The following is a 26,747-nucleotide window of genomic DNA, read 5'->3' as shown; positions in this document are numbered from 1 at the left end:
CCAAGCCTTATTTTGCTTTGTAGTATTTGGGAATGGTTATTTATTGGTGCACTCACCCTATCAAAAAGAATTAGTGTATTGCATACGAAAACAACAAATCTGATACTGCTACTTACCCATGTACACATATGTTAACCTTAACTTTTGTGAAAGTATTGATTTGAAAAGAATATTACCTGTGATGATGGACCGTAAGTGCCATACTGTTGCCCATACTCTGGAACGTACGGGGTGTTTGTGTAAGCTGCTGTTGCCCGCCTTAGTTCTGAGTAACTTGAACTGACAGGGGATGGAGGTGGAGGGAAATCCTCTGGAGGTGGTGGAGGGGGGAAGTTGGCCGTTGCACACTGTATGTAGTCTCCTGTTTCTGGTGGCTGTGGTGGAGGAGGCGGCAGATCGTCGTCCTCTCCAGAGTCAATTGGGACTGTAAGGTAAAAAGCTGCATGGTCAAAACAGATAACTAGCAATATCTCTAGAAAGCTACTCATCGTTCCCACATAAGCTCCAAATCTATTTTCCCTGAGTTTTCAGTTTTCCAAAACTCTTGATGCACGATTAATTACCATTTTAAATACATTTTACAATGGCCTGTTCCATTTCCTCTCATAGCCACACCATCCTCACCTTCTTCATTGTTATTACTAAGGATGGGACAGATTAATTGGTACCCTCGGTATCAGCGGATATAGGCACATCAGTGTATCCATTTATTGGTAAAATATCTAACCGATGAGATGTATTTACAAATAGCCTGTAATTTAGTGCAAAATTCTGTTATTACTTTGTGAATAAAAACATCAGTTTTGTAAAGTAAATGTCAAAATATACATTTCTTTTTCAATGGGAAAAGCCAATGCTATCTCTTAGTTGCACACACTAATTTAGGAGGTGAAAAAAAAAAAACTAGAATATCAGTTATCGCTATTGGCAAAAAATTCTTATCAGTTTATTCCTAATTGATAGGATTAACAAAAATTATGCAAAAATAAAATGACATCTCTGTGCATACCATTGAGGACAAAGGTTTTCTGCGAGTTAACACACCTTTTCAAACTGTATTCTTACAGTTTACAAAATATAATTTCAAAAAAATCATGTAGAAAACATCTAACTATTGTTACTTTGAATAAGGGAAGTTTACAAATGGACACAATGTGCATTACACAACTAATGTGTACTGCAAAATAAACACATATTTAAAGCCCATCTCTTCAAAGTAGCTTGTTGTATAAAGCAAGTTTATGCAATTGTAATTATTCACACTTGTTAGTAGTGATTATTATTATCAGCATGCAGGAGTACATCCCAGTACTTCAGATGTGCTTCAATAATATGCATTGATCAATTAAGAGGATTTTCCCTGATATTTGTATTTTTTTCAAATCCCACATGATTTACAGCTTCTCCAGATGCATGGGAACCCTGCTAATATCAGTGGTGTGACCAAATATGGTAGACCACGGTTAACTTAAGCAATGCATGCTCTTATGTGTTATTTCCCATGCTTGCATAACACCAAGCAGAAATCACATGGCATTGCTACTACAGACTGAGTCAAACCCACAAGACTATGCATATAAGCTACACAGGAACTTGAACATATCGCTTCTAACATTGCATGCACAGCAGAACATATTACCAGCTGGCAACAATGAGAACCTTCTAGTACATTATGACTTCCGGACATGTGCTGTGAGGCTTGCTTCTGCTAATGACCAGTGTACTTCTGCTTCTACTACTCACACCTATTTTTAACTCCATTTTTTGCCCAAAGGCATGTCACATCTCTACTAATATGGTACCATTCACACAATACAATACCTAATGACTGGTCGAATGTAATGGAAATAATTACCTCCTTTTGCATTCTTCCGTTCAACTTCGCTTAAAGAAGATATGTTGCTGTACGTAGGCGCAGATTCAAAATTTGCATTCATTGGTATATTACTGTACACATTTTTTGAGCTTGCTTGCGTATCATGATTTTGTCCGTTTATATTACTCTGTAGCAGGGTGGAGTATGATGGTTCACAAGGTGTATTCAGGCTGTAGCTCTTTGGAACAACAGGGACCTGCAAGGAAATCAAATTAGTGTTAATCTCACAATACGAAAAAAAAATGTCCCCATGTTCAGGAAAAAGGCATATGCAATGTTTTCAATTAAAAATATCACTTAATAATGTCAGTCAAGATTTGCAAGCATAAACTTTTAGGAAAATAACATGTAGAGAAAGAAGAATGGTATTCACGGGACAAATGTTGTCTACTCCTATTAATCAGAAGAATTCTTCATATACTGTGATTATTAAACAAGAGGAAAATGTTCACGACTGCAAAGTAGGATGCAAGGTACCTATAAATCTTCAGCAAACTGAAATCCAAGATAATTTTATGCCACCTCTAAACTGGAATCCATGTTATTTTACATACATCAATTTGGAGAAGTGGAAGAATAGATGAGGAGGTAACAGAAGAGGACAAATGAGTGGTGGACTATATCAAAGTGTTCGAAGATTAATATGGAACAGGGATGTACCTATGAAAAGCAAGAAGGTAATATACAACACATACTATGTGCCAATAATTATGTATGGAGCAGATACTTTGACAATGACAGAGACAAAAGAAAGATGCAGGCAGTGGAGATGAAATTAAGGAGCATATTGGGGAAGACTAGAAGGGATAGAATAAGGAAGGAGGAGATCCGATAGACAGTGGGTGTGGTGAAGCTTCAGGACAGGATAGATCAGGCACAGATGAGGTGGTTCGGACACATGAAGAGGATGGATGCAGAAAGACTACCAGTAAGAGCTTACCATGAACAAGGAGTGGGAATAAGGCCAAGGGGGAGATCAATATGTTGGTGGAAAGAGCAGATAGTGGAGAGTGTTAGGAGAAGAGGACAAGATTGGAACACCGTCGAAAGAGAAGAGTGGTGGAAGACCAGGAAAAAATGAGAGGCTTCATTTCTACACCATCGTTTCTCAACCTATGGGGCACCACCCACTGCTGGGTCCTGAAGTTGGGCTCAAAAATGTATTTACTGTGTCTTAAAAACCTACTACATTTAAATTACTAAGATATACGAGGTGTGTAAAATAAGTAATGAGACATTTTTTTTTTACCTGTTTTATTCCAAGAACATTACAATGCAACATTTTCTCCTTCAAAGTAATTGCCTTGGGAAGCCACACAGCGCTGGAGACCTTTCTTCCACTTCTCATAGCAGTGCTGGAACGCGGATACTGGAAAAGCTTTCAGCTGGTCTGTTGCAGCCTTTTGAATGTTGTCCACGTCGTTAAACCGACGTCCCTTCAGGTGTGTTTTCAATCTCGGGAATAGGGAAAAGTCACAAGAACTTAAGTCGGGTGAATAAGGAGGCTGAGGAGCCACAGGAATGTTCTTACTGGTCAAAAAAAAGTGTTTATTGAAATTGCTGTGTGACAAGGTGCATTGTCGTGATACAACACCCAGTTCAGTTTGATGTTTGGTCGCACACGCATGACCCTTTTTTCGCAGTCTTTCCAGAACCTCTCGGTAGAAGTGTTGATTAACCCCTTGGCCTGGCGGCACAAACTCTTTGTGAAGGATTGCATCAGTTCTTGCAATCGAAGGCCTTCCACTGCGAGGTTCATCTGCAATTGACTCTCTTCCTTCTGCAAATGCCTTAAACCAACGAAACACCTGGGCCCTTGACAAAACACTGTCTCCGTAGGCCTGTTGCAGTTTTGCAAAAATTTCCGTTGCACTGTGTCCAAGTCTGAAGCAAAACTTGATCACATACCATCGCTCGATGTTCGTGTAACTCATTGTCCGAACGCACAAGCAAAACCTGCTTCACTAAAACAATCGCTACGGACAACCCACGTGACGCTAGCGAGTTCCAACTTGCACTGATGGTGTATCCCATGTTCATTCACCTCCCTTCCAAGTACCACGTCACCAGTGTCCCTGGTTCACGCACAGTGTTGCCAGTCTCATTACTTTATTTACACAATTTAAATTGAACCCATGTTGTACATAGTCTAAGCTCTACATTTGTGTTATTCACGTTCTATCATTGGTTTTTACTGGCATTTCTCAGACATTTAATTTAAGGGAATTGGATATTTATCGTTTCAGTTTTGGCATTGCAGAAAAAAATAAAGTTTGTGGTCAGAGTATGTAAAAAATGGTAACTTTTCTTCCTTCCAGACCATAGAATCTTTTTGTGAGAATGACCTTTCCTAGTGAGTTTTGTGATTCTGTATTATTTCTCTGCTCTTGGTAACAAAATTGAAAATAATTTTCCAGAAAGTTACATTGAATTCAATTGGATCTGAGACCCATTCTCGTATTTTGAAAGTTCAAACACATTGTCAGTAAAACTATGAGAACAACTGTGTGATATCAGCTGTGATACTGGCATTAAGACTAAATTTTCAGATTCAGACTTAACAGGATTTTGGATATCTTTATCCTGAACTTTTGGATGAGGCATTAAAATTGCTCATGCCGTTCTCCACTTCATATTTATGTAAGGGATTTTCATCTCTGATTCAAGTGAAAAGCAAGAACAGAAATTGACTTGATGCGCACTCAGATTTACCACTTAAGTTAACCACCTTTGAACCCAACATACCCCAGCTTATGCGGAAAAAGCAGCCCGAACCATCACTTTAGTTCGGTGAAAAAAAAATGTGTTCAATCTCAGCATGTGTGTTTAGTTAGAATTAGACTAAATTATTCTTTTAAATTACATTTTAATTTTTAGAATGAAGTATGTGTAATTAGTTTAAGCATGTGTAAAAGAGGGCTTCATAAAAGTACAAAAGTACTAGATGTCAGCAAAAATATGATTATAAACTGAATGCACACCCTTACAAGTTATTCTGCCGGTGCCCATGCTTATGGGTCCCATGAAATGAAATATCCTTCAAGGAGGGTCCTAGACTGAAAAATGTTGAGAACCACTGTACTACACCGATCAAATTGCAAAAAGAAACTTAAATCTTTACCTGTGTTTGGGACTTTTTAGGCTTAGGGGGTACAACAGGTCCAACCTTCCTTGTTCCGTGATCCTGAGGATCTCCATTTGCGGAGTTCAGTTGTAATTTATTGAGCTGGTGTTCCAAATTTGTTGTCATAGTTAGCACCACTTCCCCGAAAACTGAAAAGACAAAGTAAAATTGTAACATCAGTTGATAACATTACATTTGTATACAGTGGTGTCTTGTACAACGAATGCAATCTGTCCCATGACGAAGTTCATTATGCAGGTTGCAGTTTTTCTATAGTTTCTACAGGAATAATTTTACTCCATTCCTGAGCCCTGGAAAATGAAGTTTTTTTAGTAGAATTCCTTTGAACAAAATTAACTGAAATGCAACACCTGCATTTGCCTGCCACCTTCTTTTATGCAGTATTTTTCATAGATTTGCTTTAATATTCAATTAAAAATTTAAATAAAACAAAAATACACAAATACAAAAAGACAACAACACCTAGCATGACAGCACATATGTTATTCAGATTAATACAGAATAAATGGTTCTGGTGCGGAAGTCTTTGAAACAAGTGCAACTCAATGTCCACGTTAAACAAACTTCGTCTTTGAGCCAAATTTCGGTTTTCTATTATGCATGAACTACACCATACAAGAGCAGGTAACTTTTCTTATGCCTAACTTATATTATTTCTTCGTCTTCTTATATTGTCCTCTTCTGCTACTGCTTTTGTTTTTACTATGGCTAGCATAATCTCACCTAATATGATTGTTATGTTTTCAACGTCTGCGCAAATACATATGCCACCCACAGTTGAATATAGTCGATGCAAACACAGATTTTCCTTGTCCACCATTACTAGCTCCTAAGATGGGGGCAGTTTGTTCCATGTGCTAGATTTCTCACTGTTAACAATGCAATGCATCAAACTGGTTTCATGCACCAGCTATTCATTCATTATTTTGGCTTTCGATGCTTTGGTCAGTTTTACTGTGAACTTGCATTTATAACAAACGTCTTTACATGAATAGTAGCCAGGCAATTGATGTGTATAAAGGGGTTAATCATGTGTGATGATATTTGTGTGGGGTTTGCAATGTGGGACATATTCAGATCTGTGTGCACATTCATGATGCGAGGCACCATTGTATCATAATTGAGGCAAGAAGTGGTTGTATTTGGGCTTAAATGCTACACTAAATATCAGATAAAAAATGTCAAACCTGTAGGTACTTGATTTAGATATGATACAATGCCCCTGTTATAGTAAGAAAAATATGAAAAAGTACTTACAACAGTTTCCGATACAAAATTTTGACAAAAGTCTTCTTTAGTATTGCCAGAATACTCACATTTGGTTAAAAGGTAAAATGCTTAAAGGGAATAAAATAACAAGGTTGGCAGAAAACACAGTGGTGACTTGTGGCTTTTTTGGAGTGTCGGAAGAAGTTATGGTAAATCAAGGAAGGTCTGAAACATGAGTTTAATTACAGCCACACTTATCGCATGCATTTAGAATGTTAGCCAGTGGCGGCTGGTGGTTGCAGTAAATTTATATATACAAGGCATGTACTGAAAGTAATAAGCCAAGTGATATTACTCCAAATCACAGACCACTACTTCCATTCTACCTATAGTAATACATAATTTGGACCTTGTTGTTGTTACTTTTCCAAATAATATCCAGATCAGTCAACACACTTGCACCACTGTAATGGCAGCTAAAAATGCCACTCTTGTAAAAGGCCGTTTCGGCACAACGTAACCACCGGCTGACCTCATCCTTTACCCTGTCTTTGGTGTCAAACTTGGTACCCCGAATGCTGTTCTGCAAAGGAGCAAACAAATACAAGTCGGATGGGGTTAGGTCTGGTGGGGCATTAGTTCCCAGCCCATCTTTTAAATTTTCTGTACTGTGCGACCAACTGAATGGGGATGGGCGTTGTCATGTTGCAAAATTGACATTGTGCTTGTGATAAACAAAGAGTCCTTATGATGTCCTGTATTACTGTGTCCAATGTTCAGATAATGTGCAATTTCTCGTACAATTATCTTCCTGTCATTTTGGATTAGATCGTCAATCCAATCCGTGTTGCTGCATGTGGAAGCTGTGTTCAGTCTGCCAGTACGAGGATTATCAACAATGTCTGTGTTACGATTTCTTAATATGTTTCACCCACCTTTTCACTGTACTGTAACCCATGCAGCATCTCCAGCAGTTCTGTACACACTCATGACTTTTTTCACTTACAAGAGATTTCATGACAGCACATTGACAAAATGAACTCTCTGTGGATGCCATTTTTCTCCTACTGACAGCCGTGAAAGAGAAAGTGTGTATGCGCCAGCACATGGTTCGTGCAGTGGATAATAGATTGCTATACCTGTCACATGTGTGGTTTCAACCAAAACAGTCAAGACCTGAGAGTAATCGAACAACGCTCACGACTTTCAGTAGGTGCCTTGTAATTTTAATTTTCATATATTTATATTTGGAAAAAGTGGATGCCGATGTATCGGTATCGGAAAGCATCGGTTGTATTTTATTCACCGGTTCCGGCTGCCAGCCCATACCTTTCAGGCATTTTGATTAGAGTTGGAAGTGGTCAGGTCCCCGGCTTTTTTCGGCTTTCTTCATAAAAGTGTATTTTCCTCTTCCATGGATTTCGTTTATCTCTCTACTGTAAAATACACACTCATTTCTAAATATAAAATACAATTTACAATATGAAATTTCAAGAAAGCTGTTTTTTTTGAATGGGTGCTTCTTTCCAAGTGTTACCTTCATATTTCGGTAAAGGTAAAGTGCTCCCCTGTGCTTAGCACCATGCCATGAAGGTGTACAGGGGGTGTGGGGGTAACACCCCACACTTTCTTGATCCGGTCGTGAGTGGGGGTGATGTGATCAGCATCACGCCCCTGACTGGGTTAACTCGCCAGGGTTTCCCCCAGGTACCCATGTCATTCGACACTGGGTGGGCGCCGGGGCTATTTCCGTTAAAAAAGTTCCTGGATTTGAACCGGATGGGGGTCAAACCCGGGAACTTTAGCATTACAGTCAGATGCATTACCGACTGAGCCACTGCGGCCACCTTCATATTTCGGAAGGCTTATTAAATATATCGATGTAGTATAAACATATTCACATAACTAGAGTAGTGTTGTATAGAACCTAATAGTTTGATATGATTTTCAATGTTTGAATTTGTTATAAGAACATGTACATTAAGCAAAAAAGAAAATACTGCTCTACCTTTTGAAAATCTAGTATCAAATATCTTTACATTAAATTTTGTGTTCAGTAATATATATTTGTATTCTGGCTTTCCAGTATATCATGTATAATTTGGTTAAATGGCCACTAAACCTGGTCACGGAGCAACTAGTGATGTATTTTGGCTGCTTGTTGCAGTGTTTCTTGACCTTTGTGAGACCACAGCTCAGTAAATTTATTTCTTACAAGTCGATGCCCTGATCGCAACAATTTCACTCCTAAATACATTTCTGAACTTTAAAGTTTATATGGAAATTAATATGCAACCTTAATTAATATTAATATATCAAGTATGGCATAATCAGAGTTCAAATATGTATAGACTTGATGTTAAATATAAAATTAGTTTTAAATTTGTCGTAAACCCCTGGGTGCAACGGAACTTTTGCGGCCCGCCGGTTGAAAAACACTGGCACTAAAACTGAGGTAGCTGCAAATGGGGGGAAAAAATCTATAAAATAAATTTGTAGTGGACCTACAGTTTGAAATGAGATCCGGAGCACTCTGCCTCCACTGAGGATTGAACCTCAGACCCCTTCTTATTACAAGGCAACGGTATTACTTTATTCCAGTCCAGAGGCCCATTCATAATTATAAAAGGAACATCCTATCGAAAAGCAGGCCTTTTCCATCAATAGTACTTGCAATTATTCTCTGTGACTTACAGGCTAAATGAAATCTTAATCTCTGATGAAGTACCTAACAATCTTGTTAAGTATAGAGAATATTCAGACCGAAGCAACACATGACAGTGTGGGGGGAAGGGGTCACATTGAAGTGACAAGTGACATGGGCACCTTCAGTCTGTAAGCAAACATCCACCACGCATGCACAAACAAGACCGAGGCAACATGATGCATGCCATTGAAGGAGCTTTCAGACTGAAGTCACAGATGACAAGCGACACAGACTTCTTCAGTATAAAGCAAAACATTCACCGTGCACGATGCATACCATTGAGAAAACAGTATAGTCTGAGCAACATGCAAGTCACATGTTTAGCTCATTGTCGCATTTCAATTCAAAACGTTGAATGGATTACTGCTTCCAAGTGACACATGTCACTTGTTTCGGTCTGAAAGTTCCCTGAGAAAATGGTACAGGCCAAGTGACAAGCGACACTTGTAGCTTATGGTCCTTCGGTTCGAAAGGTTGCATTTACCCCTAAGGGTTGGTTTCCAAGAGCCACGTGACGCTTCCATTTCAAAGCTCCGTTAAACAGTATACATACATTCACGTAATACGTATACCTGCATGCATGTTGTGGACAGTAAAGTTTTTAATTGTCCCGAAACATCGAATATTTTGATACTAACATTTGTTTCATATTTTATGACAACATTTAAATTGAGACAGAAACATGTAAAAGCCTATTTTAAGTCAATTTCATGGTCAGATTTGCTCATTAGGACTTCACGTTTCATTTTAACCCTATTAGCTTACGCGTGCCATACGAGAAACTTACATACCGGGGGGTGGCTTGCAGACCACACTTTGTTTTATCACTAAATTTCAAGAAACCATTTTATAATTGAATCGCTGCTTCCTTTCCTGATTATATATTTGCAGTTATTTATTAATTATAATAATTACAAAAATTACTATCGGATTGGATTTGGTGTTTTAAGTCCTCTTTGTGCATAGTAAGGCTAATTGGGACTGGACCTACAGTATAAAGTGGGATCCGAACCACTATGTGCCTCTACCGGGTATTGAACCCGGAACCCCTTAATTACAGGCAACGACGCTGCCACTGTGCCATTGGGGAGGCAAAAAAAATACTATCATTAATAAAAAATAATAAATTATTTCATGAGTCTCCCACATATATTTATCATTCACTAAAACTCAGACTATCCATAATAATTTTTATTAATGTTTTTTAGTTTGCAGAAGTGCAGTTGTTTATTAAATATGATAATTGCAATAATTACCATCATAACCAACGAATTGTACACTGTGACTGGCATTAGTGTCTCGAATGAGACACATTCAAAGATAGCGCCTGATATGCCCACCAACTGCATTTTGCCTCTTAATTACATTAAGTACATTTGTGTTTCTATAAACAAAAGTAATAAAGAAAAATTTTCTGGACATCCTAGGAAGTGAATGTAATTTGCTTTCCAACAGTTGTAAAATATAAATAATAGAGGTTTTGTGCCTGCAAGCAGGGTTGTTAAGGTCCAGGAATTTTAAATAAATTCAATTCTGGTACAGGAGAGAAATTCAGCAAGTGTAAATGTGTTCTGGACCGTAAGGAACCTTTTTATCTGTAAAGTATTTCAATTCGGTCCAGGAACCATTTTTCCCGATCAATTTAAAAACGGTCCAGGCACATTTTTTCTGAATCAATTTAAATACGGTCCGGGAACATTTTTTCTGAACCAATTTAAATATGGTCTGGGAACCTTTTTTTCCAAACCAATTTAAATTCAGTCCGGGATCCTTTATTCCAGGTTCAATTTTAATATGGTCCAGGAATCTTTTTTCCCGAAATAGTTTAAATAGGGTTCAAGTTCTGCATTGAAATGAAACAATACGCAACTTAGATAGATTATGGACCTGACAATAAACAATTATTGCGTTATGTACAGTAACTCTTCGACAAGGGAGTTTTTTTTTAACCTGGCCCACGAGAGAACAGCGTTATTATTTATTCCCTGTGCTATGCTTTCTACAACAGCAGCGTGACATTCCAATGTAAAACGTACTCGTGGACATTTTTAGAAGGCAACTTTTAATCGGTCAACGGCCAGATAATTGTAGTCAATGTGGCCTGCTGGGAAAAGTATTTTCATTCTACAAGCACAATATTTATATACTATTACTTTTATTGGAACGACTTTAATTGAGGGCTGCTAATGACGAACCTGAAGTTAAAATTTGTCGGAAACGTCTAGAAATTGCAAAATAATTGCGAACCATTGGAGCTAGCCCCACAAACTATTGATGTGTGGTTAGGTTAGGCAAACATAGTTAAAATTTGGCATCGTGGTAGTATCAGGAATATATACATTTCCTTGTGAAACAAAAAAATTATGAAAATCTACTGTTTCCATTTCGAAAACTAATGCCTTATTTTCGCTTATTTTGCAATTTCTAGATCCTGATACTACCATGACACCAAATTTTAACTATGTTTGCCTAACCTACCCGAAACTAACCTAATTACATGTCAATGGTTCGCAATTATTTTGCAATTTCTAGAAGTTTCCGACAAATTTTAACTTCAGATTCGTCATTAGCAGGCCTCCATTAGTAAGTATGTCAAATATGAAGAAAATCGGAGAGGGGTCCGGTCATGTTAAGTCATATCCTTTTATTTATTCATTATATTTTCATGATTATTGATTCCTCTAGTACTAGCTAAAATATTTTTGCATTTAAATGAAATATGTCTGTCTATTTTTTCTTACAAGAGAGCCGCTATGGTCTAGTCATTGTCGACATCAGTGGCAAATTGTTTAGTACAGCATGCTACAATGGTAGGGGTCCAGGTTCAAATCCCACTTCAGACATGGGCGTTTGTGTTTGTCCCAATGAGAATCCAGATAATTTAGAGAAAATTGATATACGTGAAAAATTGAGAAAAATGTGAAAACAGGAGATCCTCCAAAAAAGGCTGTATGGCATATTCCTGCCACACAGGAGACCTAGGTTCGATTCCCCGAGGTGCGTGACCTAAGGTTGGAATTTTTCAGACTTTGTCCCCGCATATAGCAGCTCACCAAGATTCAAATCAATGGGCATCTAGGGGTAACCCTGGGGGAGGGGGGGGGGGGTAAAGACAGCCTGAGCATGTAGCTGATCACATCACCCCCAAATTGGCCGAGATCGAGAATATGTGGTGCCTTACTGCCACATCCTCTAAATGTGCTTTCATGGCATGGTGCTATATTCACGGGAAACTTTAACTTTTTACCTTACCTATCTTTTCTTATATTTGTTTGCATATTTACATATCTTCTATTTATCACATAATAATAAAATATTATTCTCATTTATTTAGTGTACATTAAAACGAACATTACAGCATAAACTTATTACACACTAAATACTTTTCAATGGGTTTTCTTCCACTTTTATCACAATTAATATGAGTTGTGCAACGAAATGCTTTTAAAAATAACACAATACTATATGTTAATACATTTTTATATATATATATTTCTATTTATAATACAATGTTCTAAATAAAATGACATAAAAAATACGATAGTATTTTGATATGGTTAAGTTTTTGAATCAACCTCTGCACCTTGAGCAATTGAGTGCCATCACTGAGTTCTACATTTGCAAATTGCCAAAAGCGGAGTAACAAAAAAATACAGGAAAACAATAAAAGGAGCAAGTGGTGACAACAATGACATCAAATTAAAGCAATTGTGATAATACTACTGCTGATAAATCTCCTCTGTGAATGTTCGAGCACATGAAACATTTCAACAATGATAAGCAGGTTTCAATCCCTTGAACCGCCGGCTGTCATGTTTTCTTCCCATGCATCAATCAACAGTAAATCACAAAGAGTTCGACAAAGGAAAAATACAATCATCCGACACATATTGTCAATAATGGGTCATGAAGGTACTTTCAGGAAGGAAAGGAAGTTAATAAGTCTATATTACTGAACTTTGGCCTCCTGGATATGACAACCAAAATCACTCCAAGTTTGATAGTAAAGCTAAAGTGTTAATGGGCCAAGTTCAGATTCTGTAAACATTTTTACTTGTTGTACAGGAGATTAAAGACTGAAAATGAGTGTGGAAGTAAGTTTCAATTAAGCAAAATTTAAGTTGGAAGTAAGCAGTCATAGGTTGCTGCTGTCTGAAATGTTAATTAGGTAAAAATTTACTTTTCCCCGAACATCTGTAACTGAATTTGCTCATTTTTCACATTAGTACTTACTTATCTGCTTTGCAGAACATTGTTTAAGGTGTATTCACTTTTTCTGATGAAAGTAATTACAATTTTTCACATTACGAGTACTTCTTTCTTGTAGTTTTCGCTTGCGGAAAACACAATATGGCACGTACACCTTCATGCCTCATGTCGTGCTTCTGTTTTGATTGATTGATTTGTTGTTTAAGTCCACTTTATGCACAGTAAGGCTAATTGGGACTGGACCTACAGTTTAAAGTGGGATCCGAACCACTTGTGCCTCCACCGGGTATCAAACCCAAGACCCCTTGATTACAAGGCGACGACGGTGCTTCTGTTTTGTCAATTTTCATCCGCTATGCAGTGTTTCAACATTCGTAACCAAAAAAATACTAAGGTCATTTTTTTTTCATTTTTAACTTTTTTGCATTGTTTTACGAACAAAATTATTATTATGCCTAACCTAACCTTGCCGGAAATGTTTCGTGGGGCTATGCGTGAATGGTTTTTGGGGCTCTCCGTCAATGATTTGTGGGGCTCCCGGTATGAATTTCACCATGCATCCACGACACCTCATGTTTGTATTTTTGGTTGGAAACACAGAAGGTTGCAACATTGCATCCCAATGAACATCAACAAAACACAAGCACGATGCGTGATGATCTACCAAGGCTATTGTCCGTCGGAGAATTTATTTTAAACAAAAAACATGAATTTCCGCTATGACACATTCCCACATCACAGAAAACACCTTCCAGATGTTAGACAATGCTACAGGAACTTATTACCGTAAGTAGTTTCTTATGTAAAAATGAAGAAATCTGTTCGGGGAATAGTAAATTAGTACCATTAGTTTTGCATGGAATGATAAGGCAATGGGGCCCAAAAATCCTAACCTACTCAAAATATGTAAACAGTAACATTGTAAACATGTAGAACAATGACGTGCGGTGACGTCGACACTTGGGATTGCAATCAGTGGCATGCTCAAGGGGTTGGGGTTGGTGAGAGTCATACTCCTCCCCCCCTTTAGGACACAATATTCCTAAAAATAGAACATCAATAACAGGAAAAGATTGCAAAATGATGAATGAGTACTAGAAAAGTACACGTAACCCCCACCCCCATTCGAAAATAAAAGAGATTTGATTTGACTACTAAGCCAGAGATCCTGGGTTCGAATCTCGGCTTGACCATGGGTATTCTTTGAGTGTCCCCCTTCATCAATTATATTGTATCATCTTTGCGATTAGCCAAAAGTGGCGGAGAATAAAATAAACCAAATCAATCAATGATTTAACTTGATTTTTGTTATTTAGCGCCGCTTTTTTCTCATATTTGGTTAATTGCAAAGATGATACGATAAATTAATGAAGGGACAAAAAGACCACCATGCCAAGGTTGGGGTTCGAACCCGGAACTCTTGGTGTTGTAGCACGCTGTGATAACCACTCCCCCATGGTTGGTTGATTTGGTGTTTTAAGTCCACTTTATGCACAGAAACAGAACAGGTAACAAAACACAATCTTTTGTAGTTTCTTCAATAATATTCACTTGGCTTCTTGAGTTCAGAGATATATTTTTCATTTCAAATTATGTCATTATTCACTGCAGAGTACAACACAGGAACAAGAATGTACGCTCATCACAGGTTTGAATCCCGGCCTGGATTGTTCGAGGTCCCTTCATCAATTTCATCATATCATCACTCATCCTCATTTTCGTGATAACCAAATGTGGCAGAAAAGCAAAGTAAAATAAACCAAATCAACAACAATATGAATGTGCGTTCTCTTGCCCAAATAAATACATCTGTTAGAGGCCAAGAGATTAGTATATTTAAATTAAACACTATTAAAACGAGAGCGAGAGAGAGCCTGAGCAAATATTTGCAATTTAATCATTATATATTCCATATTTGAAAAAATAATAATAATAAATAAGGAAAGAAAACATAATTGCTTGCACATAACATGTTCCCATATCATAAATAATAAAACTACATCCCATAAGGTTCTGTAAATACAGAGAACATACGTAAGTACTGCAGAAAATTTTCCCTTGAGTTCTTTAGAGGATTTACAAAGAATCAAGGGAAACCAATCCCCTATCTGTCCCATAGGAGATAGACTGGGGGACCTGAAACCACGGACTTTCAACCATTGCAACAGGGGTGAGGGGACAAGGGAGGTAGAGGCAGAAATCTTCCCTTCTCCTACGGGCGACCATTTCTACCTGGAACTGTTATGGCGGAAGAAGAGCGAGCTAGGCCAGTTTTGCCTGCGGATCACACCGAGGGACGAGAAGCGTGTGAAAAAGAAAGTGTTGCATATGAACTGTGGCTTTAACAAGACAATAAATATTGTGATTTGAAAATAATTATAGATGTGAGATTGATTAATCTATCTCGGCTACAGCGCAGAAGAAATAGCTTGGCAGTGACGTCATCTCCCACCTTCACCTCTCCTTCCAAAAGCGAAGGCTCATTCGCTAGAGCGGACAACAAGGTGACGTGCAAACCAATCGAAATCATTCCGAGAGGGGTGATGCAGGTGTGCAAACCCCCACACTGCTAATTAGTCTAACAAACCGCAGCTACGAGCGAGGGATTGGAGGCTATTTTGTTTCTTTGTTAGGGAGGGTTTTTTGGCTGGTTTTGTCATTGTTTTGTCATGGAGTAAAGAAAGGTAAGTCCTTGCACAGTGATACAAGAGAAATAGTTTTCAATGTGTATAAGTACTTTTATTGCGATGAAAACAAAACCACAGCTGTTCACAAAATGCCCGTGGCGACAGGTGTCAGTGAAAGATGCGTGTGGAGAATTTTGAAGGAGAAAGACAAAAGTGTTGCTATTGCGAGCAGGAAACCTTTTTCAATGGCGGGCAAAAACCGACTGAACGCCCAGCAACGTGTCACAAATCTGGATTCTTTTGATGAAGCAGTCGTGCGCCGATTTATACACGAAAGGCATTGTTGTCACCGTACATAAACTGATGAAGGAACTGCAAGAAAATGTTAATTTTAAGGTTTCGAGTTGGTCGTTGCGTATGATCATAAGAAATTTAGGATTCAGATTAAAAAAAGCACAGCGTAAACAGCAGGAAGCTACTCCTTGAACGAAACCACATCGTTGCTTTGCGGCGATCATTTTTGCGTGAAGTTAAAGAACTGTGCAGAGAGCAAACCGACAGTCTTTCATTTACATGGATGAAAGTTTTGTGAACACGCACCACACTGTCCCCAAAGTTTGGCTGGATTACAAAGATTCAGGAGGGGGGGGGAGGGTGTTAAAAGTGCCAACAGGAAAGGGTCCCAGGTTTATTATTGTGCATGCCGGTGGTGAAAGTGGATTTGGTGAGGGGGCGTAGTTAGTGTTCCTTTCAAAAACAACTTCTGGTGACTATCATGGGGAGATGAACACTAACAATTTTTATGTTGTGGTTCGAAGAACAGCTTATTCCCAATCTGCCCCCCAAACTTGTTATTGTGTGTGACAATCCTCCATACCACAACAAGTTGCTGAAAAAAATCCAAACATCAAACAGCAGAATGATGAAATGAAGTCGTGGCTATCATCTCACAATATTCCGCATGCAGAAGGTTTGCTGAAAGCCAAATTATATGAAATAATTAAAATAAACATCTAGCAGTGATAACATTAAATTGAAGATTGGTAGTTTGCACCGCGATCCTTACTGCTCGTACTCTTACTCGTGCCATGGTTCCTTTCATAGTAGTTGGCAACGCTGACTTAGCAGGGAGTGACGTTACTGCCAGGTTATTCCTTCCCGGCTGTAGACTAGATACTCCTCAGTGCACGTCACTGATAGAGAAGCACACTTATGCTAAAAATTTCGCTGAAATGTCTATGCACAAGTATCAAACCTGAGCTACCTAACATATTCAAGCAAACATACACAAGTGGGAAAGAAATACAGTTCTGTGCTTACAACACACAGGTAATGTGTGTTTGTAACATGATGTTGGAACTACACTAACTGCACTTAAAACGTGACTTCTGCTTACTTTTCTTCAGCTTTTTACAAAATCAATCACGGAATGTAACAATTGTTGCAAGTACTGACTGCTCTTTTCTGTGTACTTTGAAACGAGGGCGGAGCACTAATCTCGCACATAATCGTACCAAATGTCGCCTATTGTTAAATCAAATTTTAAGAAACAAATGCTCGCAAACTCGCTCAATAAATATGCAGATTCTACATTGATATCCTGATAAAAAATCTAAAATTCACACAAATATAACCTTTCAATTTCAATGTTCCTCAATTACCTGATAGTACGAAATTTCCTTCTATCTTCGTTTTTCAACTACGAAATGTTACATTAGAAAACTGAGCATTATTGTTATCTTGCGTGCGGGTATGATAGTATCACAAGGTTTCACGCGATGACTGTTGATCATATGTTTTTTGATTAGATATTAGAATTAGAATGTCATCATATTACTGTACAGGGGGGGAAAACCTTGTACGTCATGATTGGCAAATGAGTTCAACATTTGATAATTAATGAATCATTCGTTCACTGTAAGAATTGGTAAATTTCGAAATTTCCTGCACATTGATAAAACTAATATTTCCTCTTTCACTCTCACATTAGCACAAAATTTGTCTAATTTTGTTATATTTAAGAGAGATTCCTAGAATACGCCCTACAATTTCCATCGAACTCTTCGCTCCCCTCTCCTGACACGGTGCACAAAAGTGCATTTATGTAAAATTTACATAACGTATGACGTACTGCACGATTTCATTGATAGTTTCAACTCATTACATATAACAATCTTTCCAAGAAAATGATGCACCTATCCGTCACTTAAATAAACCAGAAAAATCAACCACACCTGTTTCCTCTGCTCCCACACCAATCGCAGCACAAATACAAATACTTCTGCTTTCGCAACTGCATACCACAGTATATACAAGAACAAGGGTATTAGTGAAAAGGAGAGTATTTTACTCATTCTTGCCAAATAAAAAGAAGAAATACTTGCAGCTTTGCGTCTTTCGAAAAGCATGATTTTATTATTTTACCTTTACAAATTATGATTCATCATTTGATGTGAAAAAATTACTTGAAAATTCGGTTGAACTTATAAAATGGCACTGGAACCTTAGCTGCAGTTAACGAATCTGACAGGGAGGATTCAGTACAACATCAATTGGTTTGGACCAATTTACTTATGTAAGCAACCATTAATGAGTAAAAGCGTGTACAAGAGAAAGTATATCATCTATTTCCAAAAGGAAGTCACATCCATATGATTCTATTTAGGTGGATCAAGTTCTACGAAGGGGCTACGGGGATGAGAACCCATTTTCATTTTTTTTAAGGCCGTACTAAAGGTGATTTTGCGGTAATTTTTCGATAACAAATGGAAGCACCGTTTGTCATGGCAACCGAGTGCCATGTTGCCAGATCTACGAGCATAATCAAGATAAGTACATACAGGTTCCTCGAAGACAAAATTCGTAGGTGTACAGCAATGTTATTGATTTTTATGAGATCAGGTAGATACTCTTATCAGAAAAAAGAACGAGTGTTATCATGTTATCAGCAATGGAAAGTAGTAAAAATCCAAAATATTGACAAAAAATAAAAACAATCGTGTGGTTAGTTCATACGCCAAACAGAGCAAGTGAGAATAATACAATTACGTTTGAAGCAACTGCTGCGTTGACTACGAGATAACAGATGTGTTTCACCTACGTCACAAACTGTTGAATTATGACTTCAAGCAGCCATGATTGAGGCCGGTTCTTGTAAGTATACGGAATTCAAGCGGCGGGCAGAAGATACTAACACAGACATTCATGACTTAAAACAAACTTGCAGTTCATGGAGATGTAACGAACGCTACGTAGTCAATATTTCCTTGCAAATTACAATTAAAATTGGCTGCAAAAATGGCGGTTGTGCGCATCCTGACGCCATATGAAACCCATCTATTGAAGATACTTACAGATAACCCATTTTGTATAACACTACTTGACGACATCTCTCGCTTTTATCAGAAATCTTTACCATATTTTCTTCATAAATTTGCAGGAGGAAGTACCGTCTTCAATATATCAATATTTCTCATAGTTACTCTTTAATCATTCTCCAGTCCTTTGCCTTATAAGTGATAAATGATTGAAATCTTTGGACTTACTATTTCTGGAGTTATGTTTCATTCTTAAAATATTTTACAGAAATTCAACAATTTTGGAAAAAATTAAAACATAACAGTCCTGGTTCCACAATAGAAGTCAGTAAAACGTGTTTGTTCTAGGAATTTGTTTGCTTACGTGTGATATTACATCACAATTTTCTTGGGTAGACATTTCAGGTTTAGATGATTTCCAAAATAGATACCATTTTCCAAGAGAAAGACCAAAGAGAGTCGAGTATTTTAGAAACCACGTAATGTATTCGTTTCAGTTTCGCAATATATATGTATGTTTCCAAAGTTGTTAAATTAAAAAATAAAGTTACAGACACAATATATTTTTTACAGATATCACTTTTTAAAGAAATTGATCGATTGATTGATTTGCTTTATTTTACTTCGCTTTTTGTGCCACTTTTGGCTAATTGCGAAGATGGGGATGAGTGATGATATGATGAAATTGATTAATGAACACTCACAAACATCCATGCCCAGGTCAGGATTCGACCCTCTGACTGCTGGCATCGTAGCGCGATGTGCTAACCACTCCACCACGGGGCCAGCCTTTTAAAGAAATAAAAACATTGGCCTATTGAATAAATGCTTAAAATTCACTCGTAATGTTAATTTTCAAGGGCGCCCGTAGAAAAGGAGCCAGGGAGCACTTGCTTCCCTAAAATATCTGGAAAAACTTCATGTAATTCGAATAGCGAAATTGTAGTGTAAAACATGATCGAGGTGTGCAATGAAATACATCATACTATGATATCTCCGTAAAAATGTGCAAAAAAAAAAAACAAAAAAAAAAAACAAACAGTTCATTCACAAAGTGATTGATGTTCATGGAAAGGAAGCAAGTCGAATTCAGTTTGCAGTTCGATAAGCGGACTCAAGTCTGAAGTTCAACACCACGGTATATATTAAATTCAATTTCAATTCTTTGATTTGTAAAACAATAAGGAGAAGGTAAGAAATCTTACTCTGCCACCTCAAGAGCTCGAAGTGGAAATTCCTATCTTTGGAGGATGCTTCACCCAGTTTGGGGAAAGTGAGCTGAAGCTTGTATGGGCAACATGGAGAATAGTGTTGCCCACGAGATGAGATACGAGACGGGACAGGCTTTTAAAAATTCGAGACGTGACGAGACTGACCACCTGTCTCGTCTCCTTTTTCGAGACGGGACGAGACGGCTCCTGAAAAGTCTCGAAAGTCTCGAAAAAATATGAACAAAATAACTAATCAATTGTAAATATTTATTTTTTCGGAATGAAGCATTTTCTTTGGAAACCCAAAACAGCTTCTATTACATGAATAAAGATCTGTAAGATCCTCCCTCGACAAATCCTAATTCGTCACACGTTGTCCGTAACGAATTTGCCCAGGCTCTAGCCTCGTGTCCCAGCTATCTTAACTTGCAAAATCCCTGTATCTTCCTACTGAAATTTCTTCAGAATACCTTAAATCTGGCAACTATCTGCTACCCCAAGAGCTCTCTTCCATTCATCCTTGCGCAAAACGATCCGGAGGTATTCACTGCTATTGTTTACTACGGCCCTGTTCCAGCCATACTGGCGACAATCGTCATAAAATTTATCGCCCAAACAGACCCTTCTTTCATTTGCGACACTCTTCTCAAAATCCACAGCAGCCTCTATTGCTGGTTGCAAACTCCAAAGATTTCGCAGTAAAAACCTAGGTAAAGGTAAAGTTCCAAGTTCATATAATACAGTGCCATGAAGGCACATTTACGGGATGTGGGGGAAAGGTTATTTTGGAGGCGAAGTGATCAGCATCACACTCCGGCCGCTTTTGCTCTCCAGGATTGCCCCCATGCACCCATTGATATGAGACTGTTGAGCCCCGGAGCTGCTTTAGTGCGGGGACAATGCGGAATAATTCCGACCTTTATTCACCCACTCCGGGAATCGAACCCGGGTCTCCCGCCTGGCAGTCAGACGCCCTAACGACTACACCACCGCGGCTCTAAAAACCTAGTAAAAAGCTAGTGCAATTAGATACCCTACTATGACGTAACGAACATAAAATAGACTGAAGTCATAGGAGTAATAAGCGACATGCGACAGCAACAAGTGTCGCTTGGAAATGAACCAACAGTAATAAATGCAACCTTCCGAACGGAAGCGACTAGACCGGCAAGCGGCACGTGTTGCTTTGTCGCTTGCGTGTCGATCGGACTGGGCCGTTTTTTAATAGCGTGCATTGTGTCGCCTCTGCCTGTTGGTAGTGAATTCACAGTGAAAGCTTGCTTATAGACTAAGGAAGATTTCACATCGAAGCGATACGCGACCCGTAACACGTGTCGCTAGAGGATTTTACCAATCGAACGCAGGTTTGTGCGGCCTGCAATGCTCCTACTCTGTGAAACGTTGCTGTTGATTGGCTGAAATCTCCCTAAAGGAGCGTGTTGCTTGTTGCTTTAGTACGAAAACTCTATGTCGCTTGTCGCCTGTCGCTTCAACCTGAATCCTAGCTTGTGGAAGTTTCACACCGAAGCGACAAGCGGCACGTATAATTCACACCCAAGCTACAAGCGACACAATCCCCTTCACTCTGAAGGAAAATATTCACCCCGCATCCGTGAACAATGGACCGAGGCTACAAGAGACACGTGCAACTTTTCGTGTGTCTTCTGTTCGAAAAGTTGCATTGACTACTGAAAGTTCGCTTTCAAGCGACTCGTGTCGCTTGTCGCCTGTAACTTTGGCGTGAAGAAATCTTCCTCACAGCAAACTCTTCAAACCGAAGCTGCACGTCTCGCTTGACGCTTGCTTGTTGTTCTGCTAAGGCCGTTTTCTGGATACCGTATAGACAGTATAGTCGCGAGGGTTGTTATCCGCTCATGCGCGATGAATGCTTGCTTATAAACTGAAATGTCCCTGTCGTTCGTTGCTCCAGTGTGATACTTCCGTGTCGCTTGTTACATTGAACAAGCCACACGAGAGAAGCGACAAGCAACATACGAACCCTCAGTAAACGTAACCTTCCGAACAGAAGCACCATGTGTTGCTCAAATTGGGTCGTTTTCTTAATATCGAGCATAGAATCGCCTCGATCTGTTGGTACTTTTATCATAGACGGATTTTTTATAAATTTTATTTATTTTATTTTACTTCGCGTTTTGTGCCTCTTGGCTAATTTGCGAAGATGGGGATGAGTGATGAAATGAATGATGAATGGATGAATTGACATCCACAAACAACCAAGCCCGAGCGGAATTCGAACCCGGGACTCTTGGCGTCGTAGCGCGATGTGCTAACCAAGGCGGAACGGAAGGGGATCCTGTCGCTTGTCACTTCAGTGTAAACCCCCGTGTGGCTTGTCGCCTGTCGCGTGTTCCTTCTGTCTGAAAGCTCCCTACGTGTACGATGGATAAAGAGTGGATGAGAGCTAGAAAAGCAAGGCAGATTCTATACACTACATAGCTATTGATAATCAACAAACTTTATTTGATATACACATGCTCTTATGATTAAGGAATATTATTTATTCTCACTATAGCTACAATGAGCAAAGTGATTACAGATTTAACCCATTTTCGAGAATAATATTTTGTGATGTCTCCCAGTTATAACATTTGTTGGATAATATCCTGCATAGGGATAGGACGATATGAAATTTCGGCCGATACCGATAAAGTACCGATATAAAATTTACCGATACCGATAACCGATATTCTACCGATCCGATATCAAATTAGAAATAGTCCTGGAAGAACCTGAAAGGTTCATTGACCTCCTTAAAAATTGTGTGTTTCAAAGTCACTGTTGTGCAAGAGAAATTGCATATTTAGACATTTACTTTTTAATAAAGTAGGGCATAGAGATTATCCATAAAAATTACAACAAAACGGCAGAATTTTGCACTAAACTATCAGATATTTATCGATATATCGGATCGGTAAAATAATCGGTAATTTTACCGATAAACCGATACACCGATATGCCTATATCTGCCGATACCGATCGATTAATCGGTCCCATCCCTAATCCTGCATTACTTTTACGAGACGAGACGTGACAAAACGAGACGAGACAGAACCCTTCGAGACCAGACACGAGACGGGACAAACGAATATTTTCGAGACGAGACAGCATTTTCAGGAGACGAGACGAGACAGACCAAAGTCTCGTCTCGTTTCGTCTCGTCTCGTGGGCAACACTAAACGAGGGCTATAAAGTGGTATAATATAATCATTGCAGCCCCAATAGTTCCCAAGATACTGTAGCAAAGACCCGCGAGAGAAAACACAAACTTCAATAAAACATATTCGGCAGAACCACAGTTCTCTATGCGGTCCGCGCGCATTATACAGGTTGGTGCAAAACTCCGTTTACAACGCGGAGGAGGTGAATCGCCAAGTGAAATGAAGACGAAAATGTAAATGGAATTTTGTCGAATGACGCACCGTGTCAGAGCTAGAGGATGCCGAAATCGTGTGAAAATGGACTTCACACCTCCATATGCCGACAAATAGTACTCATAAAGAAGATGCGGCACGATATCCCCAAAGAAAACACACCTGGGCTAGCGAATGAAGCACAAATCGCGTGTCGAAAATGAATGCGGCAGGGATTCCCCACTAGAAGTGAGGGATTCACGGGAATACGTATGTCCACATGGAACGCAGATATCGAATGGCGGTACAAATGGAAATGACGGAGGTCACAGCACATGATGAACATGCAACGGCCACCCGTGCTCACAACAACACAGCACTATAGTACAGGTACTGGCGGCGTTCAACACACTAAACCCTGCAATTAGATGGACGGCAAAAGTCTACCCATATGTGCTAACTTCTTGTCAGGCGTAGAACATGGACTTAGAATTATCTCAGGGCTTGCTGGGTGTAAAGAAAGGTTATACCAGCTTTATATATATATATATATATATATATATATTTATATATGTTTATTATAATCTAATAAAAGAATGCCTGTTAGCACACGTGTCTTTACCTGTAACACCTACGTGCATTTACTTGTACCACACACGTGCTTTTACCTGTACCACGCGCGTGCTTAATCTGTACCACCATTGGTCTCGAAGAGATAAGGGAGGGCAGGGAACATCCAATTTATTCCTCGCAGTGAGGCGCCAGGGGGAGTATGGGTACCTAATTTTATTTAGGGACTTGGTCGGTCGCCGCTGACGTCACGGGTTCCCCTGTAAGAGAGAGTAGGTTGTGCGTAGTACCAACAACCACAGCCGGGAATTGGCCGAAACCAATCGGTACCCCGAAAGCGGGCGCTGGGTAAAAGGATCAAAGGATCGCCGCGACACACCCCTGCGTTAGCGGGGACTTGGCAAGCCAACCGGTGTCTCCTATGTAGGGACGGCAGGTTAGAAAGGAAGGTCCGGGTACTCCCAGTCAAGCCGGGCAGGTAGGTCCTGAGCACCTATCAGCCGAAGCGAGCGGACCAGGTAAGTAGGTTGCTGCTAGGCTCTTCTTCTTCTTTCTTCTTCCTTCCTTCCTTCCTTCCTTCTGGAATGGCTTCTAGTCTTCAGGCTGGGAGGCCGATTAACCCTGGAAGTTTGCCCGTTGACTTCAGGGAGTCAACTGAACTCCGGGATTTTTTTTTTCCAGGATTTGACGTCAGGATTTGTGTATCCCAGCATATTGTTTATTTAACATTAACTGGAATCGACAATAATTTACAATACTGTTACCATAATTACTTATCTTTACATCAATATTTTACAAAAACTAACGCAACTGTCGCGTTAGTACAATATACAATGTTCCCAGAAAATCCCCAAAATCTACTCACTACTACATATATATGAACATTCACAATCACAATCATTACATTAACTTGATTGTCATTTCATTTATCTGGTTTATATAAACAGTCATGGACGGGGAAGTGAAACCCTCTCTACTCTGGGTTTTATTTGACCTATAGCTTGCACTAATGGGTTTGGATGCATCGTAATCCGTCTCCACAGGTTATCCTGGTCAATATGTAGTAAATCTTCAATCCTGGGCTGGTCCATGTCTTCGTGGAGTTGTTGTATACGTGTCGCTAACGGGTAATGACCAATGTACCTGAATGCTCTGTTTTGAACATATTGCAATTTCTGTAAATGTGTTTCAGCGGCCTGTAACCATGAAGGGCCGGCATATAATAATATAGGTCTAATCTTCATTTCATACAGATGGAGTCTTGTTTCAATTGACAACGCTGGTGATCTTAGTAGAGGCATGAGGTATCCTGTTCTTTGTTTTGCACTTCTTGCCACCTCATCTAGATGTGGGCCAAAAGTCAGTCTTGTATCAAGGCTTATTCCTAGGTACTTTATCTTATTGACCGTAGGGACTGTCGTCTTGAATATTTGGAGTTTGATTTTCTCCCTAGCTCCACTCGATGCAAAAACTATGGCATTGCTTTTTGTTGGATTTATTTTTATTTTCCATTTCTGAGTCCATTTTATTAATTCTGGCACATACTTGTTAATTCGTTTTTCGCAAGTGGACAGTAATTTTGCATGTACTAACAATGCAGTATCATCTGCATATGTTGCTAGTATTCCTTCTTTCGGATATGGAATATCTGCCGTATATAATGAGTATAACGTAGGGGAAAGGACAGAGCCTTGAGGCACCCCTGCTTCAATAGATCTGGAAGTAGATTTCTGCCCTTGCACAGTTACTATGAACTTTCTGTTTTGCAGATAATTCATCATAATTTTTAAGTAGCACTGAGGTAGCGGAAGTTGTTGTAATTTGAGGATTAGTCCACCGTGCCATACTCTATCAAATGCTTGCTGCACGTCCAGAAATAAACCAGCGACACGATGCTTTCTGTTGTTATGAACAGCAATATAGTCAACGACTCTGACAAGTTGTTCGGTAGTACCGTGATTTTTCCGAAAGCCAAATTGGTGGTTTGGTATTAGCTGATGTTCGTCTATAATAGCTGTGAGACGCTGGCACAACACCCTTTCGAAAAGCTTACTAACATGAGATAATAGACTTATAGGCCTATAGTTTGTCTTCTCGTGCGGATTCTTTCCCATTTTCCATTGTGTTGGAAAATAGCCCAGTCGTATAATGTAAGTAAAAAGTTTGGCAAGATACACAAACCCCTTTCTTGGGAGATTCTGAAGTGCCGCAGGTGGAATACCATCTAGACCAGGTGCTGCTTTCGGTTTTAGCTTTTTTGTCAGCCTTTGGACTTCACGAGGTGTTACGTGTGGAGCATCAAGAGTCGATCGAAGTTGTAGAAGTTGGTCGTATGCATTTTGAACCTCTTGCTCTGTTTCTTGATCATTAAGTTCTGCATTAAGTTTGAAATGCGTTTGGAATTGGTCTGCAAGAGTTTCCGCTATTTCCTGAGGATTCACTATAGGTCCTTCGGGAGAATTTAATGAATTCAACGTTGGCTTATCTCTTGCATTGAGAGTGCGC

At 39.1% G+C, this 26,747-nt stretch overlaps 1 protein-coding gene across 3 annotated transcripts in view; it reads right to left on the bottom strand.

The window, feature by feature from the left end:
• The window catches only part of Zyx (lipoma-preferred partner zyxin), a 37,159-nt gene extending 19,074 nt beyond the window's left edge, over positions 1-18,085 (bottom strand). Inside the window, exons 1-5 of one of the 3 annotated variants that reach the window (XM_083135318.1) lie at positions 18,008-18,054; positions 7,560-7,666; positions 4,998-5,149; positions 1,856-2,072; positions 177-424 (exon numbers count right to left, since the gene is read on the bottom strand). In XM_083135318.1, coding sequence (XP_082991444.1) covers positions 177-424; positions 1,856-2,072; positions 4,998-5,126 — 594 coding nt within the window. In that variant the 5' untranslated portion in view covers positions 5,127-5,149; positions 7,560-7,666; positions 18,008-18,054. Of the gene's footprint in view, positions 1-176; positions 425-1,855; positions 2,073-4,997; positions 5,150-7,559; positions 7,667-17,434; positions 17,915-18,007 lie in introns of those variants that run through there. The other 2 variants (XM_083135317.1, XM_083135319.1) reach the window with 2 other exon arrangements.
• Positions 18,086-26,747: the final 8,662 nt, after the last annotated feature.

The sequence above is a fragment of the Lepisma saccharinum genome, chromosome 14 (genome assembly GCF_977018435.1).
Source record: "Lepisma saccharinum chromosome 14, izLepSacc3.1, whole genome shotgun sequence".
Lineage (NCBI taxonomy): Eukaryota > Metazoa > Arthropoda > Insecta > Zygentoma > Lepismatidae > Lepisma > Lepisma saccharinum.
The sequence above is the reverse complement of the archived record's forward strand: the minus strand, read 5'-3'. Positions and strand labels throughout refer to the sequence as shown.